The following is a 19,843-nucleotide window of genomic DNA, read 5'->3' as shown; positions in this document are numbered from 1 at the left end:
AAATAATATTATATTCCAACAATTTTGAGAATATAACTTTTATCCTTGTACTTCAAGTTTTTTTATTTCCCATATCGAAGTTGTGGAAACTGTGTGTATTAGTAAAGCACCTTGAAATGCAGCTGGGGAAGGCGGGGGGCACAGCAAAAACTGTTAATTGTTGTGAATGCCCTTTTAAAAACTTCAGCAGTAATATTTCTGATGTTATGGAGAGGTCAGCCATAAAATTATGAAACCTTCATAAGCAAACAGAAATAGTCAGCTCCACTTGGGACTAAGTGCATACAAAAGCAAGGTGTTAAGAAGATTGACAAAAAGGAGAGCAAATACTTAGTTCACTGAGGGGACCAATAGATGTGGTCTGACCTGTATCTCACTGATACTCCGTTGCTTTCTGTTATACTAGAACAAGCCTGAGAACTCAAATTTGATTATAAAGCACCTTCTAGAAACACATCTGACCTTGATTTAATGAAATCGGGAGATAAGAGCAGGAGTGAATATTCTTCGTAACTTGTTGCATTCTTGACAGTATGTGCTTAATTTAGACTTTGATTTTGCTTGATTTTTGGACTTGAGCCAGTGGTTCTTACTAAGTTTTGGTGTGTTGCACCAAAAGCCTTACAAGAATAAGAAAATTAAAAAAAAAAAAAGGGGAGCGGGGGGGAGGGATACTAATAAGCTAAAAGTACTGTTACTTCAGTCTCTGACAGGAAACTTGGTACTCCCTAAATCTATCCCTAAAATGCATTTTGAACTGCCAGATCACTTCCACAGTTCTCTGCAGCCTGTCCAATTATTTTAAGATTCCATTTAAAATGCCAATATGAGGAGCATATGTAGCATTTCACAGTCTGTATCACTCATGCAGTATATGCAGGTAAAAATTCCAATTTTTATCAAGGAATTAAATCAGGTTTTCTATAGTACATCTGCAGTGGTGTCTAACAGTATTTTTCTGTTACAACTTACAGGTTGGGTTCACATCACTTTTCCATTATATTGATCAGCACTGATATCAGTTTGAATGTTTTAATAGTTGCTTTATTAAGTATAGGTCGTCATGCTTAAATATTAAGTGTTCTTTAATAGTGCCTTAATGCTAGCATTCTTGTGGAAATTTTTTTATATGCCAAGACTTTTATTACCAGCATGCCAGAGATCTGTTATTTTTGCTACCTTTGTTCATCAGCAGTTACTTAATGAGCGGACCAGTTCCTTAAAACTTTTGAAGTCACTTAAATATAGCATTACTTCGGAAGGAATTGGGACCTTGAGTACACCTTTTTCTTCTCTCACTAGCATCTCCCCGTTTAGCTTGTATATTTGGGAGTGGGTGGGAAGATGAGGATTATACAGAAGACTTCAGAAAAGTTGTTTTGCGTTCATTAGAGGTTGTTTTAACTTTTGAAATGTTTGTTATTTACATGAGATGAAAAAAAACCCTCAAATTTCTGCTGGAACAGTGTTGGCAGAAAGAGGAAGAAAATAAAGTAATTTTTAAGGGACGTGAAAATACATTCTAGAAGATCTGAAGAAGTTATTTTGTATGTATCTATGCAAGATCATCTTAAAACATCTTTTTTTCCCCTCCTGTAAAAACTTTCTGCATGTGTCGAGGTCTGTTTCTGTTTGTGGTACATCAAACGTGAATAAATCATGGAGTTTCTATTTTTAATGGCACATGGGAATGATGTGACTAACGTCGCCTTTCCACTGCTTAGATGCTTTAGAAAAATAAAAATCTGCATAATGATAATTTTTTTGTGAAGACAAATTGCAAGCACCAGAACATTTACAGTAGAGGGGCAAGAATGGTTGTGGTGACAAAAGGCTGCAGTGCCCGGAATCTGGCCTGGACACTGAAGACTAAAATTGGTAAGGACATCATCTCAGGATGGAGGGCAGGAAGGAAGTGTATGTACATCAGCCCTGTGCTGGAAAGCCTAATAGTCCCCACCTCAAATGCATTTTAGGTCCTGTAGTTCATAGACAAGACTGTAGCCTCATGTGAATAATCAGAGTAACAGCTCTGATCTTACTAAACAGCATAACTTTTTGCATTTGTTTTTTTCAGGAGCCTCTTAACAGTGAAGATGATGTGAGTGATGAGGAAGGACAAGAACTGTTCGATACAGAAAATGTTGTTGTGTGCCAGTACGATAAGGTAATCTCTACAGAACAGAATCCAAGAATTCTACTTTCTCTGTTGTTCTTCCTATCAAGTCATAATTTTTAAGTAGCATCTTTGTTACTGTTAAGTACAGGTAGATCTGTAAAGATTATAATGTGAATGGTAATATAGGAATTAGCTATTGTTTGTTCTTAAAACAGGTTTGTGTGACGTGTTTGTACTAAACTTGGTAATGAGTAAAGCTTAGAAAAATTGGGCTGCGTTTTCTTCATCATGTCTTTTTGTGACCTGTAACAAATGGTCAGTCCTCTGGGCCCAGGAGAAGTGAACTATTGTAAGTATGTACATTTGCTGTGGCCATGAATGGAATAAGTAGTCATTATGATTTAGACTTGCGGAAAACTGTTCCTTGATCGTTAAAAATATCTCTTCTTGATGATAGAATAGTTATCAGAGGGAGAAGGTTCTTTCTGTGCTGTGCATTCTTTACTGAAATGGCAATGTGGAATGCTTTTGCTTATTTTGCTTTAAATTCTGCTGAACTGTCTTGCCTCCTCTATAATCAGTAATTTCTTCTTGCGTATTTGCCCTGGAATATGCAAGGATTCATCCATGTCTGGAATTGTTTTAAATGTATCTAGAGGATATCAGACACCTTTTTACTGAGGTAGTATGCAGAAAAATTATTCAACGTGGATTTTCTTTCTTTTCCTATGCTAGATTAATTGGACTACGATGACTAAGGATCTTTTTTTTTTTAAAGCAGAAAAAAGCTGTAAGCTTGTTGAATAAAAACTTCTACATTGCGAAGAATGGCTTGGTTAGAAAATCATCAGTTATGCCCAGACTATGCTTAGACTTGTCATCAGATTCAACAGCGAATTTACGACAGAGGATAGTGGTATCAGTATCTACATCCCAGCCATCTGTCTCCTCCAGACTGTAATCCAAACCTGTTAGTTTTGAGGCGGTTCATTAGAATAGTGAGGGACCTCAGAATAGCAGTCAGAAAAGCTTGTTGGGAGCTGCTAAAGCTGAGCAACAGGAAGTACTCTGAAATCCTGACCTTAAAAGTTAAGAATGTGAACTCAGTAGGGGAACGATGTGTATTGTTAACCTCTGATGGTTAACGTGCTCTGAAAGGACTTAATCAGTTATCAAACAATCATCGTTCAGTTTGTCTCTAAAATCACAGGATCACACAGGATCAGCTCAGTTGTTCTGAGCAGTTCCCTCTTGCACAGTGTTGTGCATCAGCTGATGGTGGGTGCCTCTGGAACAACGAGACAAGGGCAAACAGGTAGTGATGCTCACGTAGAGCATTTTACCATCCTTCTGTGAACTGTCTCTTGAGGGACAGATAGTGGCTTTGTATCAAATGGCCAGCAGAGGATTTTTTCCTTAATTTGTCAGAAATTAATTTGATTATTTTTTGAATCCTTGTAAACTTTGTCTTATGACAAGAATTTTCATAAATGGTGTGATGTGTGGAGAATTACCTAGTTTTTAACCCATCGGTTTCACATGATACCTCATAGATCTTTACTTAGAAGAGTGTTTCCTCTTTGCTTTCTTGGTGCCTTTTATGGTATTGCAGATCATCATAACCCTCCTCAGTCATCTCTTTGAAATCAGAGCTATACTTTGCTTGGTTGTTATTTGTACAGCTGTCCAAACATTTGATTATTTTTTCATTCTCCAGATCTGTTTTACTCTTCTGTATCTTATTTGATACAGGTAGATAAGGTTGAGGGAGGATCAGAGCTATTCATAACACAGGTGAACCTTCAATTTATTAGGTGGTGTAGCAATGTTCTGCAATAGTTCATGTGTGCTTTTGACCCCACTGAACACAGAGCTGATGATCTTATGGAAAAGTCTTAGGACATTGGGATCTCATTCCTGACTTGTAATTGTCAACTCAAACCCATCATTTTTCTATCCATGTAAGTTGGAATTGTTTTTTCCATTGTTACTACCTTTATATACATTGAATGCCACCATTGTTTTACTACAAGAGTTAGGGCAGTAATATCGTTCTGCAGCTCTTCAGTAACTGTTCTCTTGTATCATCAGTGACGTTTTGTCATTTTCCAGATGATTAGTGAATTCTTAAACCATGCAGACTCCAGCCAGCACAAATCTCTTCTGGAATGATGTCATTTCACTGTAAAACAGTGTTCTTGCCCTTGTTCTCCCATCTTTATTCAGTTACTTATCTGAGGACCTTCCTCATGGTAGCTCAAATGCTTCTGATGAGGGATTTTTGGTGAATGCCATTTGAAAGGACAAGTAGAGTATATAAGCCAGACCTTTCCTTGTTCATTTATTTGCTGTTGCCGATGACTTTTTAGCTTAAAGTGAGCACAGACCAAACAATAGTACTAATGATTGAGTGCTATGGTCATATCTGTTCTGGTGCTACTTTACTGTTTGTTTCTACAGCACTAATAGTAGATGATGAGACTTCTTGTCCTTGATGGAAATTGAAAAATTGCAATGGGGTTTCCTTGTTTTTATGCCTTTTGTAAAATTTTCTTAACTTCTTTTAGATTGCCTAATTACATTTTTATGTTTTATCTGCATAAGTTTGTCATAATCTTCTCTCTTTTGGACAGCATTTCAGCTTTCTGAAAGATCTTTGCTTGCTTTGAGTATCTTGTTGTCCTGCTGCTTAAGTGTACTGGTGGTCTTTTGCTCCTTCTGATGCCCTTTTTGATAGGTGGCAGGTATTTATCTGCTGTGCTCTGTGCTTACAGTATGTGGGGGTTTTTTTGTTTGTGTGGGTTTTTTGTTTGTGGGTGGGTTTTTTTGGTGGGTTTTTTAGGTTTTTTTGCCAAATTTACTCTTCTAACTTTAGACTGAATTTAGTTCAGTTTCCTTTAGTTTTAAATTAAACATAAGAACATAAATTTAGTTAAACACTCTTTTAGTGGGTTTATTGACTTCTTATTACCCCTGGGAAAATGTTTGTCTTACGTAGTTGCTGTTAGTTCCGGTGATATTTTCTGACTTAAGCCTTGCACGCTGTCTTGAACCAAGAAAAGGATTATGCGTTTTGTGGGTTCCTGACTTAACATCTTCATGCAGTAGGACTTGGCTGTATAGTATCTAAAACAACCTTAATGCTACCCATTGATGTTTACTCAGTAGGCATAAGATAATTGAAGTCTTCCAATACTACAACTATTTCTTGTCCTTGTATCTTCTCTGATCTCCTTTACCGCATTGGTCAACCTGCTTCCTGTAGTCAGGTAATATTTGTCTGGGAATGGGCATGAAGAAATAAGTTACTTGTGTATGGAATATTTTTCTAAAGAGAATATGAATAAAACTGTTGTGTTATTCTTTGTCTTATCCTGTGTCAACAGGAATATCTGTTATAACCTGGAGATCCATTCTGTCACAGGCTCCCGTAATATGGACTCCCTGGGGAGCAAGAATGTTGTCTTTTTTTTAAATTTTTATTTTTTTTTTCTTTCTGTCCAGTGTTTCTTGGGTTGTTGCAAATACCTGGACTGATCTCCCAGCTTAATCTTACAAATTTCTTTTAAACAAAGCCTTAAAAGGGACAATATTTTAACTGGGAAGACTATAGGTTAAAGTTGAAGCTTCATGCCATCATCCCCAATACTGGAGATGTTACTTTTCTCACTTGACACTTTTCATGAGAATTGGAATGTAAATCATATACAATGATTCACCATTGAGGAGAAATTATAGAATATAAGACTAATACATATATTCTGTATCAGCTTGTGCATTTTTTACCATAGAGATTTTCAGACTGAAAACCTTGTAAATAATCCCCTTGCCTTTTAACCAAAAATTAACTTTTGGAAACCCAGAGTCAAACTCTAATATTAGAAGTAGAAAGTTGAATAGGCCTGCTATCTATCTATACATAACCTAATCAGACTAGTTTTCATGCAGAATGGAGTTTAGACAAGAGGTGCAAATAATAAAACTTAGTGTTTGACCCTTTCAGGGCTGGTTTAAAACAGTGGTTGAAATGGGGATTTCTGTCTTTCAAGAGGAGTTTCATGGCTGTTGTAATCAAAGATAAGTTAATCAAATTAAAGCAGCACAGGTGGATACATCTCTCCTTCCTTTCCAACCACCTCTAAAAATGCGCTGTATGCTTTGGATTTTGGAATGCTTCTGTACTTGCATGGTTTTGTGACAGTTGCTGTCCCTGGTTTAAAAAAGGAAAACAGAAAATACTGCTATATGCATAATTATTTTTTGTTTTTCATAGCTAAATGCAGAATTGATTTTCAAGATATTTGTAGTAATTTAGTAATGTATGTCTAATAGTTATTTTCATTTTTTCTTGCCCTTACAATTTACTTATGCATTGTTACCTATTTCTGATGCAGAGTAATAGTTCAACTTTTTTCCCTGTTTTTAGATTCATAGAAGTAAAAACAAATGGAAATTTCATCTCAAAGATGGCATCATGAATCTTAACGGAAGAGATTATGTATTTTCCAAAGCCATTGGGGACGCAGAATGGTGAAGTTTTAAAAGACAAAACAAAACAAAAAAACTCCCTGTAAAAGGAAAAAAATTCAAAAGCAGGAAAGGTTGATACTTGGACGTATACTCCAATCAAAATGTGTATCTGCACATCAGAAATAAACAATAAACAAAAGTATTGGAACAAAGGTAAAATGTGGCAACAAAGACACTACTTCAGATGAGCAAGCCATGGACTGTAGCAGCTATAGCATTGTCTGGGAGCTGGTTTTGTGTGTTAGGAATACCTTAATTATCAATTCTACATACAGGTACCTACAGCTGGTATTTAGCATGTAAGGCTTTGTCCCACCCCCCACCCCTTCTTCCCTTGATTTAAGACTTTAAAATACTACTTCCACTGATTGAAGGAACTCTTCCCTTTGATAGATTATTAATCTGAAAATGCTTATTGTGTGTACAAATCTTTGCTTTGAACACTTCCTTTTGGTAGTGAGGATGGTCAGAATATTACTTAAACTGTGTGCAAGCTTTGTACAGAAGGGAAAGAATTAAGGTGTTAAATTTTAAATAACTTGTATAAGGAAAATATTTTTAATTCTGATATGCTCATTAATTATTATATCTATTTGTTGTTTTCAATTCAGTTTCCCATAAACAGGTTGTTGTTCCTAGCAGTTACAAAATGGTAAAATGATCATTTATATTTCAAAATTATTTTAATTTCACGTAAGTGATACCTTTTATTTAGGGCTGTATTTTTTAAATACTAAGCACCTGTAGCTTCCCCCCCCCCGAAAGTCAGACTGCTTAACTTGTTAATTATATTCTTGCTGTTTGGTGGTGGTTCAGCATCACTGAAATGAAACAAATAATATAGTTTCCATTAATTTTTTTTTTTTTAAGAAGGCTTTGGAGACCTTTTGAATTAAATGTGTAGGTAATGGCATAATAGATGCATTCCTTCACCTGCTTATTACATATGTAGACCAGACATCCACAAATAATTCAACAGACCACAAAAATGACTACATTTTTAATATAGAAAATCACATAAAAATTCTAACATCCTGGCTGCAACTCTGTTAATCAAAGATCCGCTTTACTAAAAAGTATAGCCATAAGTTACCTGCAGCAGTTTCTCTCTCTAAAGTTTCCAGGTGGCATGTAATTTCATGAAGAGACCTGCACACAGCTTTGAGAACACAAAATTTTCTTAGAGTATCTTTAGACTTGTCTTGGTAACAGAAGATCAAGCAGTCAGATGCACTAAACCTTGTGTAGTCACTTTTTCACTTGCCTTTTCCAGAGGTGTGGTTTTGTGGTGGTGTTTTTTGTTGGGTTTTTTGTTTGTTTTTGTTTTTGGGGTTTTTCTGTGAAAAGCAACAAGGTTGCTCCCCCCCCTCCTTCCCTTCCTCTCCTGAGAAGTGAACACCTTTTCTTCATGCATAGGTTATTCTTGCAAACCCTGCTTTCAGAAATGCAGTTACTTTTGAACGAGGAGAGGGAATGGGCATTACACTTCAGAAACTGTTGAGGAAGGAATGTTCATGTGGCTCACCATTTCAAAAAAATTTTATGTTTCATTGGGTGCTTGGAAAAGTGATGAAAAAAGAACACAGCGAAGATAACTTTAACTAAATTGGGGAAGACTTTCAGAAGCAGACATTTGAACCATGATTTCTGACCCTTTTTTGCTTGAGAATGTTAAATAATTTTTAAAAAGTTTCAAAGTCACAAGTGTATTTTAGCAGTATATAATTGACTGCTCTGATTTTCATTCTGTCTGATTTACTTGCCTCCAAGTGCATTCATAGTCTCAGTAGTACATAGAAAACGCAAAACACATTGTAAAGAGGGGTTTTTTGGCTGTGATTTTGTACATCTGTACTCTCATTGATACAGACTAAAACTGCCTGTAGGCTATGTCTAGAGCCATATGGTTGTTAGTAAGCCATCTACATACATAAGCTTTATGAAAAGTTAATTGATGTTTCTTCTAATTCATTCTTAAGTAATGGAATCGTCATTTTGAGTGCATTTTTGGCTTGGGGCTTCAAGGTATCTCAAACTGATTTCATTTCATCTGAACAAAGAAGAAAGCACTGTTTTTTACCACTGTTGACACTTCTGTGTACAACTGCAATGAAATCAATAATGTACCAACTAATTCCTTCCCTCACCTTTTCCATATCTGTCACCAATAAGTCTGAAGTAGTAGACTTCAGAAAAATTCCCGTAACGCTGCACAACCAAACCAATAAAAAGAAAAAAAAAAAATCCCTTTAGCTATAGATTCCTGTTTATACTACTGGAACCCAGATAACTTGTAAGACACTTTGTTTTCATACATCTTAGTGATATTTTTTCACCCACATACATATACTAGAAGCTGCATAGCCTTTTTATTTATTTTTAAGGGATAGCAGAACTTTAAAGGTAACTTAAGCTTAGCCTGTTCTGAAGGATGTTAGAAGCTTTCTGAACTTGCACAGTCTCTCGCAAGCTAATTGTATGGTATGCTTTTCAGATAAGAAGTTTTGTCTTCAAATACAAATACCTGTGAAGTTTTGGGAAAGCCAGTCAAACATGAACATACCAAACTGTGCTCTTATTGCTACATCAAGTGTTCCTTTTTTAAAATCAAAAAGCATGTTTTAATTTCATTTTATTGTAGCAGCTTGCTGTAAGAATGTAGTTTGCTTAATTTTATTATTGTACTTGAATTTTTAATCACGGTTTTAACAATGTAACTGAACAGACCATTTCAGTAGGTTCCAAAGAAACCATTCCTTTCAGAAGGCAAGGGATTCCCATGTTCATAGTTCATAAATGATTTCCCCTCCCCCTTGGAAATAGGTTTTTTGGTTGGGTTTCTCCCCCCCCCTCCCCCCGCCCCCTTTAAATAGTTCAGTATTATGGAAACAATTAATGGTTTCAAGAGGGCTTATGTTAAAATTTGCACAGATAATGGAGCACCTTTTTATGATGGAAAAAATGGGGAAAGACGACTTCATAATTATAACCATGATGGCTGATGGAAACTTGTAGAGCAACTGGGCAAAATTGGGAGTCTTGTGCCTTTTCAGTTTGCAGAATACCTGTTTTGCCAGTATGACAGTACTTCTTTTTGATTCCTGAGAGAGTAAATTTCCTGCAGTGCTTCAATGAGAAAAGCAACTTTTTTGCTCTAATTCTGTTGGGTTCTAGTGTGTGCAATCATTTTAAAACATCTAAGTTGAAAACAATTGAAATAGTTTTTTCTGTTAAGGAGAGAATAGAGAATTTAGTCACATAAGGAACTTTATATTGGACTATTTAAATGAAATATGTTTTTATTCCCCCTCAGTTGCTGGTTAGCGACAAGATTTCTTTGAGGCTTCATACTCCTTGTTCCTGCATTGTACTCACAAGTTGCATTTGAACATCATTCAGTTTCCTAAACACTATTTAAAGTGATAATTGTGGTCCAAGTTTATTTCCAAGAATATGATACGTGATTCTGAAGCACAGTTTCTAGAAAAGAGCAAAGAACATGTTGTGACATGTAACAGGTTCTTTTTGATAAATGTTTTTTCTATTTCTGCTGCACAATTAGGAGTGTTAAAGTAAAATTCATTGAGTCTGTGAAAATAATTCCACCGCTTGACAGTTAGCAGTAATTATGTCGCCACATAACACTACCAGAGTAAAATTTCTTAATTCCAGTGAAGGAGTTAGAGACCTTGTTAACTAAAGTTCATTTTGATTCAATCTCTTCAATTTGTAAAAGCTCCTAAAACCAATAAAGCCCCCCAAAATTTCCCCCAAAGCAAAACTTTCCTAATAGAATGCAATAAGATGTCCAGGAAGTGAACAGTGGTTTTAGGTTAACGCACACTGGATTGATACTGGGCTGCCTTACACAGCATCGTGGGGTTTACTGTGTGCCACCCCACCCCACCCACGCACCCCCAACTGAAATTGGAGTTCTTCTCAGAATTTGGGATTAGTGACTATACAGGATGAAGAAACTTGCATATTGTTGCGTATTGGTGTCTGGCATTTAAAGTCTCATTTTCCCATTGCTGTGATTGGTTGGGAAATGTGTGAAAACCAGTCCTTTGGTTTCCCTGTTGCCTACTTTTTTCAGGCAGTTCATGCAGTGTGTCTTCTAATTATTATTTGGTGGATTAGACATTGTGGAACAAAAGGAGCTTTTTTTTAACAGGAAGAACTACCTTGGGTTAGCTATATGTACAGTCATCCAATGAGACATGTTCCAGAGTGCATAGGGTACCAATAGATTATGGAGTGGGGGAATATCCTTTTTTGCTGTTCTGAGCTACTATTGTCAACTGCTGTTGTACATATACTGTTATGTGTAAGGGGGTAAATATATTTATTATGTTTGTAAAATTCATTCTGTACAATTGCAGATCAAGGTTGCTCCTCTGTGATATACAGGATATTATGTTTCAAAGGCCATGCTTGGAATACGATTAGAGAACTTAGTATTTTGATGTACTAAGACCTATTTTAAGTTTAATATTTTGCCTTTGCAAAAACTTTAATTAAAGATGTTATTTAAAAATGTTTGCCACTTCATTTACTATCTTGCATGTGCATTTGTTTAATATATGAGGCTTAAAGACTATTACATAATAACACTGAAGATTATGAATTTATTTTCATCATACGCAGGTAACATCACTGTCACCTACTTGTTCAGTTTGCCTTGCAGGCTTCCCATTTAACATCATCACAATGTTATAAAAAAAAAATTCACATTTTAATCTTGAGTCCAGACTTCCATGTTTATTTAAGAATTTTCTCTCTATGGTAACTTGAGACTTGGGTTTTGAGACAAGACTGGTTGAATAACTTGGTGTGCCATCTGGATGTTAGTCCTGTAAATGGAAATGCAAGACAATATCGAGAAGTAAAATACAGAGTTCTTGGATGATAGCTGGCTGATCGTAAAGGTTTCATCTTCATCAGTGAAACGGATTTGACAGAATTGCGTTAAGCAGGTGACATCTCTTTAGTTCCTGGCTAAAAGCAGCATCCTGAGGCATGACTTGTGCTTTATTTTTAAATGTAAATTTTGAACTTGAAATTCTAAATATAATTAGAAAGAATGTAAGCTATAGGCTATACTGCCTGTATGGGGGATTGTATTTTGGAATGCGGTGATTTTTGAAGTAATCTTTCGGCTATAGTGGTGTAAAGGTATAGCAAACCAAGAATCGTAAGGAGTGGTGGTATTTTTCTTCTAATACTCAAGGCGGGGGGTACCCTAATACTTCTCTTGCCCTCCAGCCCTCGACACTTGGGCTAGTCTAAAAAAAAAAAAAACAGTACTGCTTTTCCCATAATGTTTGTCATCTTTGCCTTACTTGTCATCTTGAAAAGGATCTGGAGATGATTCTGGATGAATAACTATCAGAAATTATGATGTTTTACAAAAAAAGGTCATTGCAGTCTGAGCTTGCGTACTCCGTAAGAAAAAAACAGCTTGGAAAAATGGCCGGTTGTTCTGGCCAAAATATTTTCAAAAGGACCCTAAAAAGAGGAGGGAAAGCAGAATGCTGACAAATTGGTCAAGTCAAACTCAAGTTAAAACACAAAAAAAAGCTGGATTTCATCCCTGTAAGGAAAGATGAGAACATTATAATTGTGAATGTTAATTATGCTTTCCCAGCTGTGCATGAGCAAAGTATTTCAAGGATTTTGGGCAAAACCAAGTATATTTTAAAACACCTGATTTTTTTCCCTATCAGTTCGATTTCTTTATGGCTTTATTATTTTAATTGCAGAGGTATGAGAGGATAAGAATCTTCAAATACTAGCATAGCTTTCAGTATATCCCCATTTAGTTTCAACTACATATCATTCCTTACAACTTGTCTTAAACTATCAGCTTTGGAGTTCATGTTTTGTTTTTTCTAGCCCAGACTTTTGTTTGTAAAATACTCAAAGACTGAAGGTCTTGCCGCTTGTTTTCAGAGCAGACTCTCTCACTCTTTTTTTCAAACTGTTTTTTTTACCACTAATGGGATTGTGCCAAAACCGCTCTAATCCTTTCAGATTTAATGACATCTGCAGTACAGTCAAATGAACTGCAGCTGAACTATTTTTGACCTTCAGTGTGGCTATATAACATTCAGAAAGTTGTTTTTGTGACAATTTTTGTCTTTGGAGTGAAGACTCTCCCAATTATTTTTGTGTGAAATGCCTGTGCAATTATATCTTTTTACATAGTAGAGATGTACACATCCTTGTGTGACCTCAAAGAGGGTTATCTGAAATAATGAGGTCATAGGGAGAGAGAATAAGTAATTGAAAATAGCGCTTTGCATTACAAATGATAGAGTTGCCCATTTGCTTCCATAGGTCAAAAACCCCTTTCTGAAGATGGATATTGGTGAGCTGGTATTTTAAAAAGCCTTTTAGTGATAACTCTTTTAAAAAATACATAGCTGGGTGTATTTGGTTTACATTTTCTAGTTTTTGTTTTCATATTTAGTTCAGTTTTGTAAACAAAAAGTTACTGAAATTGAAAACAGCAAGTGTTTAATTTGGATAAGTATATTTCAATAACAAATCCAAAACAAAGACTATCATTAAATTGTAAAAATAAAAGAAACCTTGTAACACAAAAAATGTTACGTGTGGACGCGTGGTTCTGTCAAGGTAGAAATGCTTTTTCCTTTGCTAGCGGTACCAAACGAAGCAGAACTGCACTGCAGACAAGCCCTCTAGACGTCTGGAACGGAAGACACGTTTGAATCCCAAGAGCGTTGGGATGCTGCTCTACAAGTGCCGGAGCTGGCAGGATTTAATGCCAAGGTAAAGAAAAAACCTTCCTAGCTGGTGATGGAGGAAATGGTTTGGACTAGCAAAATAAGGAAAGCAGTCTTTTCTGCCAAACTGCCTGGCTTCCTGATTTTTCCAAAGGCTTATTACTCCCACTTCTCCTAGGAATCCTGCTGCAAGGTCCCCGCAGGTGGGGCTCCTCGTGTGTCCTGCCGTACCAATGTCCCAACATTTCGTCCAGACCTTTCCCCTCAGAGGAACAACTGGCTGACTCCAGGTGGGCTGTCTGGATTCAACAGGTAATGTATTCTGGGAAACAGCGTGTTCTGGGGAGTACAGCATTTCTAAAAAGGATGTATCACAGAATTCACCCTGTGGAGATTCTGCTTGTAGGTTTTCTTCTGTCTCGGGTTGCCTTTTCTCTCAGAAAACTCGAATTTTTGCAGGATGGAAGCTCTTTCCTTCTGAGCTTACCTTGTTTGAGCTTTTAACAAAGACAAAGCATTAGTGCTGGGAATGGTATTGCTGACATACTATTTTTTGTGGACTGAATTTATCTGTCTGACTTTAATAAGTAGTTTTAATCTTAAAACATTAAAGCAGCATCTAGTAAAATTCTACACAAAGTATGTGTAGAGAGTTGACAAATGGCTTGGTAAGTGTGATGATGATACTGATGTTAACAATTGTTTAGCTAAAGAAGAAATATATTCACATCACAGATACTTCTGCACATATCACTTAAGTTGGTTTTGGGAGGGGGCAGAGGGAAGGTGGAGCAGTTCTCAATTTTAGCAGATCGAGTTGCTGTTCATGTTTATTCAGAATATCTTTTGGCTTTCATTTTCTGTCCTAAATCATTGTCATATCCTTAAACAGCTTTGTAATTTCTCCCTGAGGTTGCTGTGTATATGTTGCCATGTAGCTTAAATAACTTCAGATAATAGGTGGAAAACGTAAAGCACTTCATCAAAGAGTATGGGGTTTCTTCCATAGCAGAGAAAGGAGACGTAAAGAGAATCTGGAAAGAGGAAACTGAGAGAGCACAGAGGATAAAGATAAAAGAAGGTAGCCATCCTTCTAAAAAAAGTCAAAGGTAGAGTGCAAACATACTTGGTTGTCGAAAGAGAAGTGTATGTAAGGAATAAAAAAAACCTTTTTTTTTTTTTTTTTTTCCTGGACTTTTCATGGGAAAGTGCATCTGCCAGTGTGTCAGCCACCCCTCCTAATTGCCTTTTATCAAAATACACTTCTTGCTGCTTTATACTGACATATCATTGCTGGGTTTAATTGGAAATCTGTAGCTGGCCAAAAAAGAATTGATCTTGTTTCCACAGCTCCCTCTAGGCAGCAGCAGTAATCCACATATGATTTAGGGAATTCTTTCACTACAGTCAAACTGAAACCAGCATTGTACATGCAGCACAAATACAACCTTCATGCTGCTTGCTATTTCAGTGCTATTGTGCATATGCCAGTCAGCAACAAGCCGTGGAGAAGACAGACATTCAGACAGTGCCTCAGAATTTGCAGTGAGACGTTTTTTGTTAAAACTCCTGTTATGGCTTGGATTTGATTTTTTGCAGCTTTGCCTTCACAAAAGGCAGGGAGTGCTGTCACTCTTCTTCACTTTTCAAAGAAAAGTCGCTGTCATTTCAGCTGAGACTGTTCAGCTGTAAGACAGCCAGCATGGGTTTGGCAGTCTAGCCAGTTGTCAGTCTCAGTGTTTGCAACAGGGAGGCTCTTCTTGGCAGCAAAGTAGGTCTTACAAAAAGTATCACAGTATATATGCAAGTAACAATCCAACAGTTCCAATCGCTTTGTAATGACTGTTTAGTGAGCTCTTAGATACGTGCTGTGAATGAAGTTGATGTTCACAACAGACTTCATTCCTTAAAAGAGAAGAAAAATAGAGAACCCGGAGGAGACTCTTCATCACAGCTGTGTAGTGAATAGCTGAGAACCAAAATGAGTGTGCTCCTCCTCCTCTAATTAACAAGGCTTCATGAGCTTCAGCTGAACCGCACAGATCTGCAACAGTAAGGATATGACTTCAGATGACCACTCATACAAGGCTTGGCATTGCGTATCGTCAGGACAGCACAGAAAGCTCCTACCCAAAAAGTCCCTACTTTTTGATTCAAGATTCAAGTTGATTCATACTAATCCTGCAGAAGTTAAGCTCTTGGAAGGAGTAAGTTCAGGATGGCTCCAGTGAGGTCCAAGTCCTGTTCTACAGTTGATGAAACTTTTCCATGTTTTGGAATAGTTACCCAATATTTTCAGGGTGGAAAATAAGGACAGGCAGTTACTAAAATTACAAATTTCCACATGATTGGTATCCTGTCTAATCTGAGAACCTGATAATTTGAGGTACTGTGGCAATTCATGCCAACGCGTGTGCATGGGGGGGTAGGTGTGGGATGGGGATAGGAAGTTAGAACTGACGGGTTCTGCTGATGAAACACTGTGTATTGACCTCATAGAGCCTCCATTTGTTCACTTTCACATCATGATTTCTAGTCGCACAAAAATAAGTCGGGTCATATGGAAGTGCCTAAACAGATCAAAAGTATTTCAGCTTTATGCAGATGTATTATTGAACGAGTGTGAATTCCAGGTTGACAATGCTGTCAGAATCTCTCGGTGTGCATCACTAAGACCTCTTAACCATCTTCTGTTCCAGGGCATGATGATAGCCCTTCAACACCTTGTGCCTTAGCCCACAAAGCCTGCATCAAAGTGCAGTATAATGTCTCATGTTTTCAGAATCCCTACCAAGGAGGAGGGGAGCGCATAACGGATATGCATGATATTCAACTAATTTTGTGCCTCACCCTGTCCAATTTTAACTGCAACCCAGAAACTATTTGATTACTTGGTGGTTTTAAAGTGAGGATACCTGGCATCTGTTAGAAAGACAATACAGATTATGCTGCTATTACTCATCACCCTGGCCAAACAGCCTGGAAGGGAGGGTTTGGTTCATTTTAACACATAAGCATAGGAGGTCTGCTCAAATCAAACTTCACTTCTTAGGGATTTTTTTTTTTTACACATTTTCTAAAGTCTATGCTGTGAGCATTAATATTTAAATTATCCAGCAAGAAAGGAAACGAAAGTGCATTTCATTTATGTTAATAAACCAAAATGCTATGGTAGTGATTTGAAACTTACCTTTTATTACTTGTGCTATTTTCAGATTCCAGGATGCCATAGCAGGGTGTGCTGTACTTTGACTGTAACCGACCTGTTGCAGATGGTGTCATCTAGAACAGATGCCTACTTAATCAAAAAAGCACGTCTCTCTATAGGTGGAGAGAGAGGAGACTAGCAGAGGTCAGCTACAGCCAGTTTAAATTAAATTGCTCAGAGGAAGTTCCAAGTCCTCATAACTAAGGCTCAGCTCAACTTTACAGCTTTTTTCTACAGTGTCTGAGAATGAAGAAATCTTTCATAGTGTATAAATTACCAGTAGATACATAATATATACACCATAGTGTATATATTACCAATTATGCAAATAGAATCACAGAAGTTTATGTAGAGAAAATAATGGCATTCTCTGCCACCCTGAAACAGGATTTTCTGTTCTCCAATCCGAAATCTCAGTGCCAGACAAAGCCCTGAAGAGTGGTAACACTGGCTCTTCCCATTTCTGTGCAGGCTTTTGAGAGAAGGCAGCTAGCCTCCGCCCTTTCACTTGAGCCATGAGGTCAAATCCATTGAGGTAGTGCTGTGAACAGGGGATAGGCTGTTTTTCACTCAGCTGGATTTTTTTATCTACATGGGCTCTGTGGTCAGGCCTGCTGAAGGAAGATGCAGTTGAAGCTGTCTTTGCAGAATAGGGGAACTGGTTGAGCACACGAAAAGTGGCTGCTATGGAGCAGACCAGAAGTCCCATCTATGCCAGAATCCTGACTGTGATAGCTGCTAACGGTGTGTGGCAAGTGAAGCATAAAAGAATAGCCAAGCAGGTATGATACGCTCCCCATGTACTCCCTCCCATCTGCCATGTATTCGCAGTTCAGAAGCATCCTGAGACAGACGGGTTTTGTGGTTTTAGTATCTTTCCACAGATTTCTTTTCCATGAATTCTCAGTCCGTCTGTAAACCCATGTAAACTTTACTACCCACAGCAGCCTTTGGCAAGAAGTTCAGTAACTCAGCTAGTCCTGCCTGCTCATGACTTTATTGAGCTTTGTCATCTCCCTTCTAGTCCGAGAGGTCCTACTTTACTTGATGATTCCTTAGCTGTAACTTCAAGCCTTTCATTCTCCTTGCTACCCTACTCTGAAACTCTTCTAATTCTATTATATTGTTTTTCTGTTGCAGAGATGAGCTTCATTATTCAAGGTTTAGATTTATACAGTGATATACTAATTACCAGTTTTATGTTCTGCTCCTTTCCCAATAATATAATTTGATTTGCTTTTTTCATCTCCAGGAAGCATAAGCTGGTATTTTTATGGACCTATCTACTGTACCCCTAAGATCTTGGTCCTGAATTGGGGTTGTTGGCTCAGAGCACATCATTTAAGATGTCAATTTGTCTTTTTCTTTTACCACATGTATCACTTTATATTTATGTACACTGAATTTCTCTTGCCAGTCATTCAGTCTTAAGAAGTCTTCCTACAGTTCTTCATAGCCATCTGTTTTTTGTATTGCTCTGAATATCTTAATATTATGGCAAACTTCGTTATCTTACTGTTCGCTCCTTTTTCCAGGTCCCTTATGCACATACTGAACAGCATAGGCCTCCTAAAAAGAACTATTTATTCCTTGTAACCTGTTGGCCTGTTGGATTTTCTTCTTGCCTATAAGCTTAATTGTCCTAGCTGGTGCCAGTTAGCATCTGCAACTGGGGAAAAAGCTTTCTTGCACCCTAAACCTTCATGTTGGAGAGAAGCACAATTACAGGCAGTGGTAAGGTGCACAGATACTGAAGTCAGCTGAGTTTTTTGGGACAGGGAGGGTATGTCAAGAGTTAACTGATATTTGAGTACTTTGACAGTTTTAGGCAGTGGGAGTTGTCCCTCACATGTTTTTTCCCAGGTAATGCAAGGATCCATATAGCAAAGATAATCACTGTTTTGCCCACACTGATGAGAATTACTGAACATAAAATTTGGCAGCATAAATTTTGGCAAATACGGGACAAGGGACATTTGCTTTGAGGGAAGACCTAGTGGGAGGGAGGGATCTTCTGTAAGGTTGCATATGGGCAGATTCATTTAGTTACTCTGAGAAGTCCAGCAGTAGAGTCTCTCCACCACACAAACTTCTTACTATGCAAGTGTGTTCTCATGAAGTATCCAATCCTTAGTCACTGTGGCTGTCACACATTAGGTTTAGAAAGGAGAATGGAAAAGATCAGATTCCAGATTTAGTCTTTTGAAGAGGACCTCATGACTGTTAGGTGATTCTTCTGATTATCTTGGATGTAATTAATGATGGTTTTGGAACCCCAGAGCTCAGCAGTACTACTGCTGTTCCTTTCCATCCCTGCTGCACTGTCCGAGACAGCCATTTAGGACATACCTTTCCCAGCTAGTGGTGGGGAAAAACCCAAACCCTCTGTCAAGCGGTGTGTCATGTGGTCAATCTTTTTGGCTGTAGGCCGGCCAAGGAGAACTATGAAGTTGAGTGCAAGAGAAATATTATTAACTTCTATAGGAAAAATATTTTAAAACCTTCAGAAAAACTTGCTGAGCCTCTTACAATTTCAAACAAAACACTTTATTCCAGTGCTCTGCATTATTTCTAAAGTATTCTAGAGAAAATATGTACTGAATGCCAGAAATAATACATCTTGCTGAGACAGATTTAAAATAGCAAGTATTACGTAAGGGTATACGCAAAACCAAAAATGGCTGAAGGGATTGACCAGAGCAGAAATGCAAAAGAATATCTATAGGATACAAACATTTACAAGAAAAAGTCTGGCAAATAAATTATTTGAAGTCTATTGCCTGGATCTTTCCAATAGTTTTAAAAATATTTTTTATCAAGTTAAACACAAGAAGGAATACGCAAGACAAACTAGAATAATCAAACTTTGATCATAAAGGCAATATCACAGAATTCTTTTAATAGACAAAAAATATATGCAATGATGGGAGATAAAGTTTAATAATGTGTAAATATATGTCATCCATTAGTAACAGCAAACAGCTGTATCAATTCAAAAGCATACTGCAATCAGTCCACCATACCACATCTTTCCAATGTCCTACTAGTTTCCATGGAACAAATATTCTGGTTTGTTTTAAGGTAAAAAGAATCATAGAATCATTGAGGTTGGAAAAGACCTTTAAGATCATCGAGTCCAACCGTCAACCCAACACCACCATGCCCACTAAACCATGTCCCGAAGCACCACATCTGCATGCCTTTTAAATATCTCCAGGGATAGTGACTCCACCACTT

General features: G+C 37.3%; 1 protein-coding gene across 1 annotated transcript in view; it reads left to right on the top strand.

Annotated features, from left to right (window-relative positions):
* Positions 1-11,186, top strand: part of GTF2A1 (general transcription factor IIA subunit 1) — a 28,819-nt gene extending 17,633 nt beyond the window's left edge. Inside the window, exons 8-9 of the mRNA XM_076345231.1 lie at positions 2,078-2,167; positions 6,546-11,186. Coding sequence (XP_076201346.1) covers positions 2,078-2,167; positions 6,546-6,653 — 198 coding nt within the window. The 3' untranslated portion in view covers positions 6,654-11,186. The remainder of the gene's footprint in view (positions 1-2,077; positions 2,168-6,545) is intronic.
* The last annotated feature ends 8,657 nt before the right edge of the window (positions 11,187-19,843 follow it).

The sequence above is a fragment of the Aptenodytes patagonicus genome, chromosome 7, assembly GCF_965638725.1.
Source record: "Aptenodytes patagonicus chromosome 7, bAptPat1.pri.cur, whole genome shotgun sequence".
Lineage (NCBI taxonomy): Eukaryota > Metazoa > Chordata > Aves > Sphenisciformes > Spheniscidae > Aptenodytes > Aptenodytes patagonicus.
The sequence above is the reverse complement of the archived record's forward strand: the minus strand, read 5'-3'. Positions and strand labels throughout refer to the sequence as shown.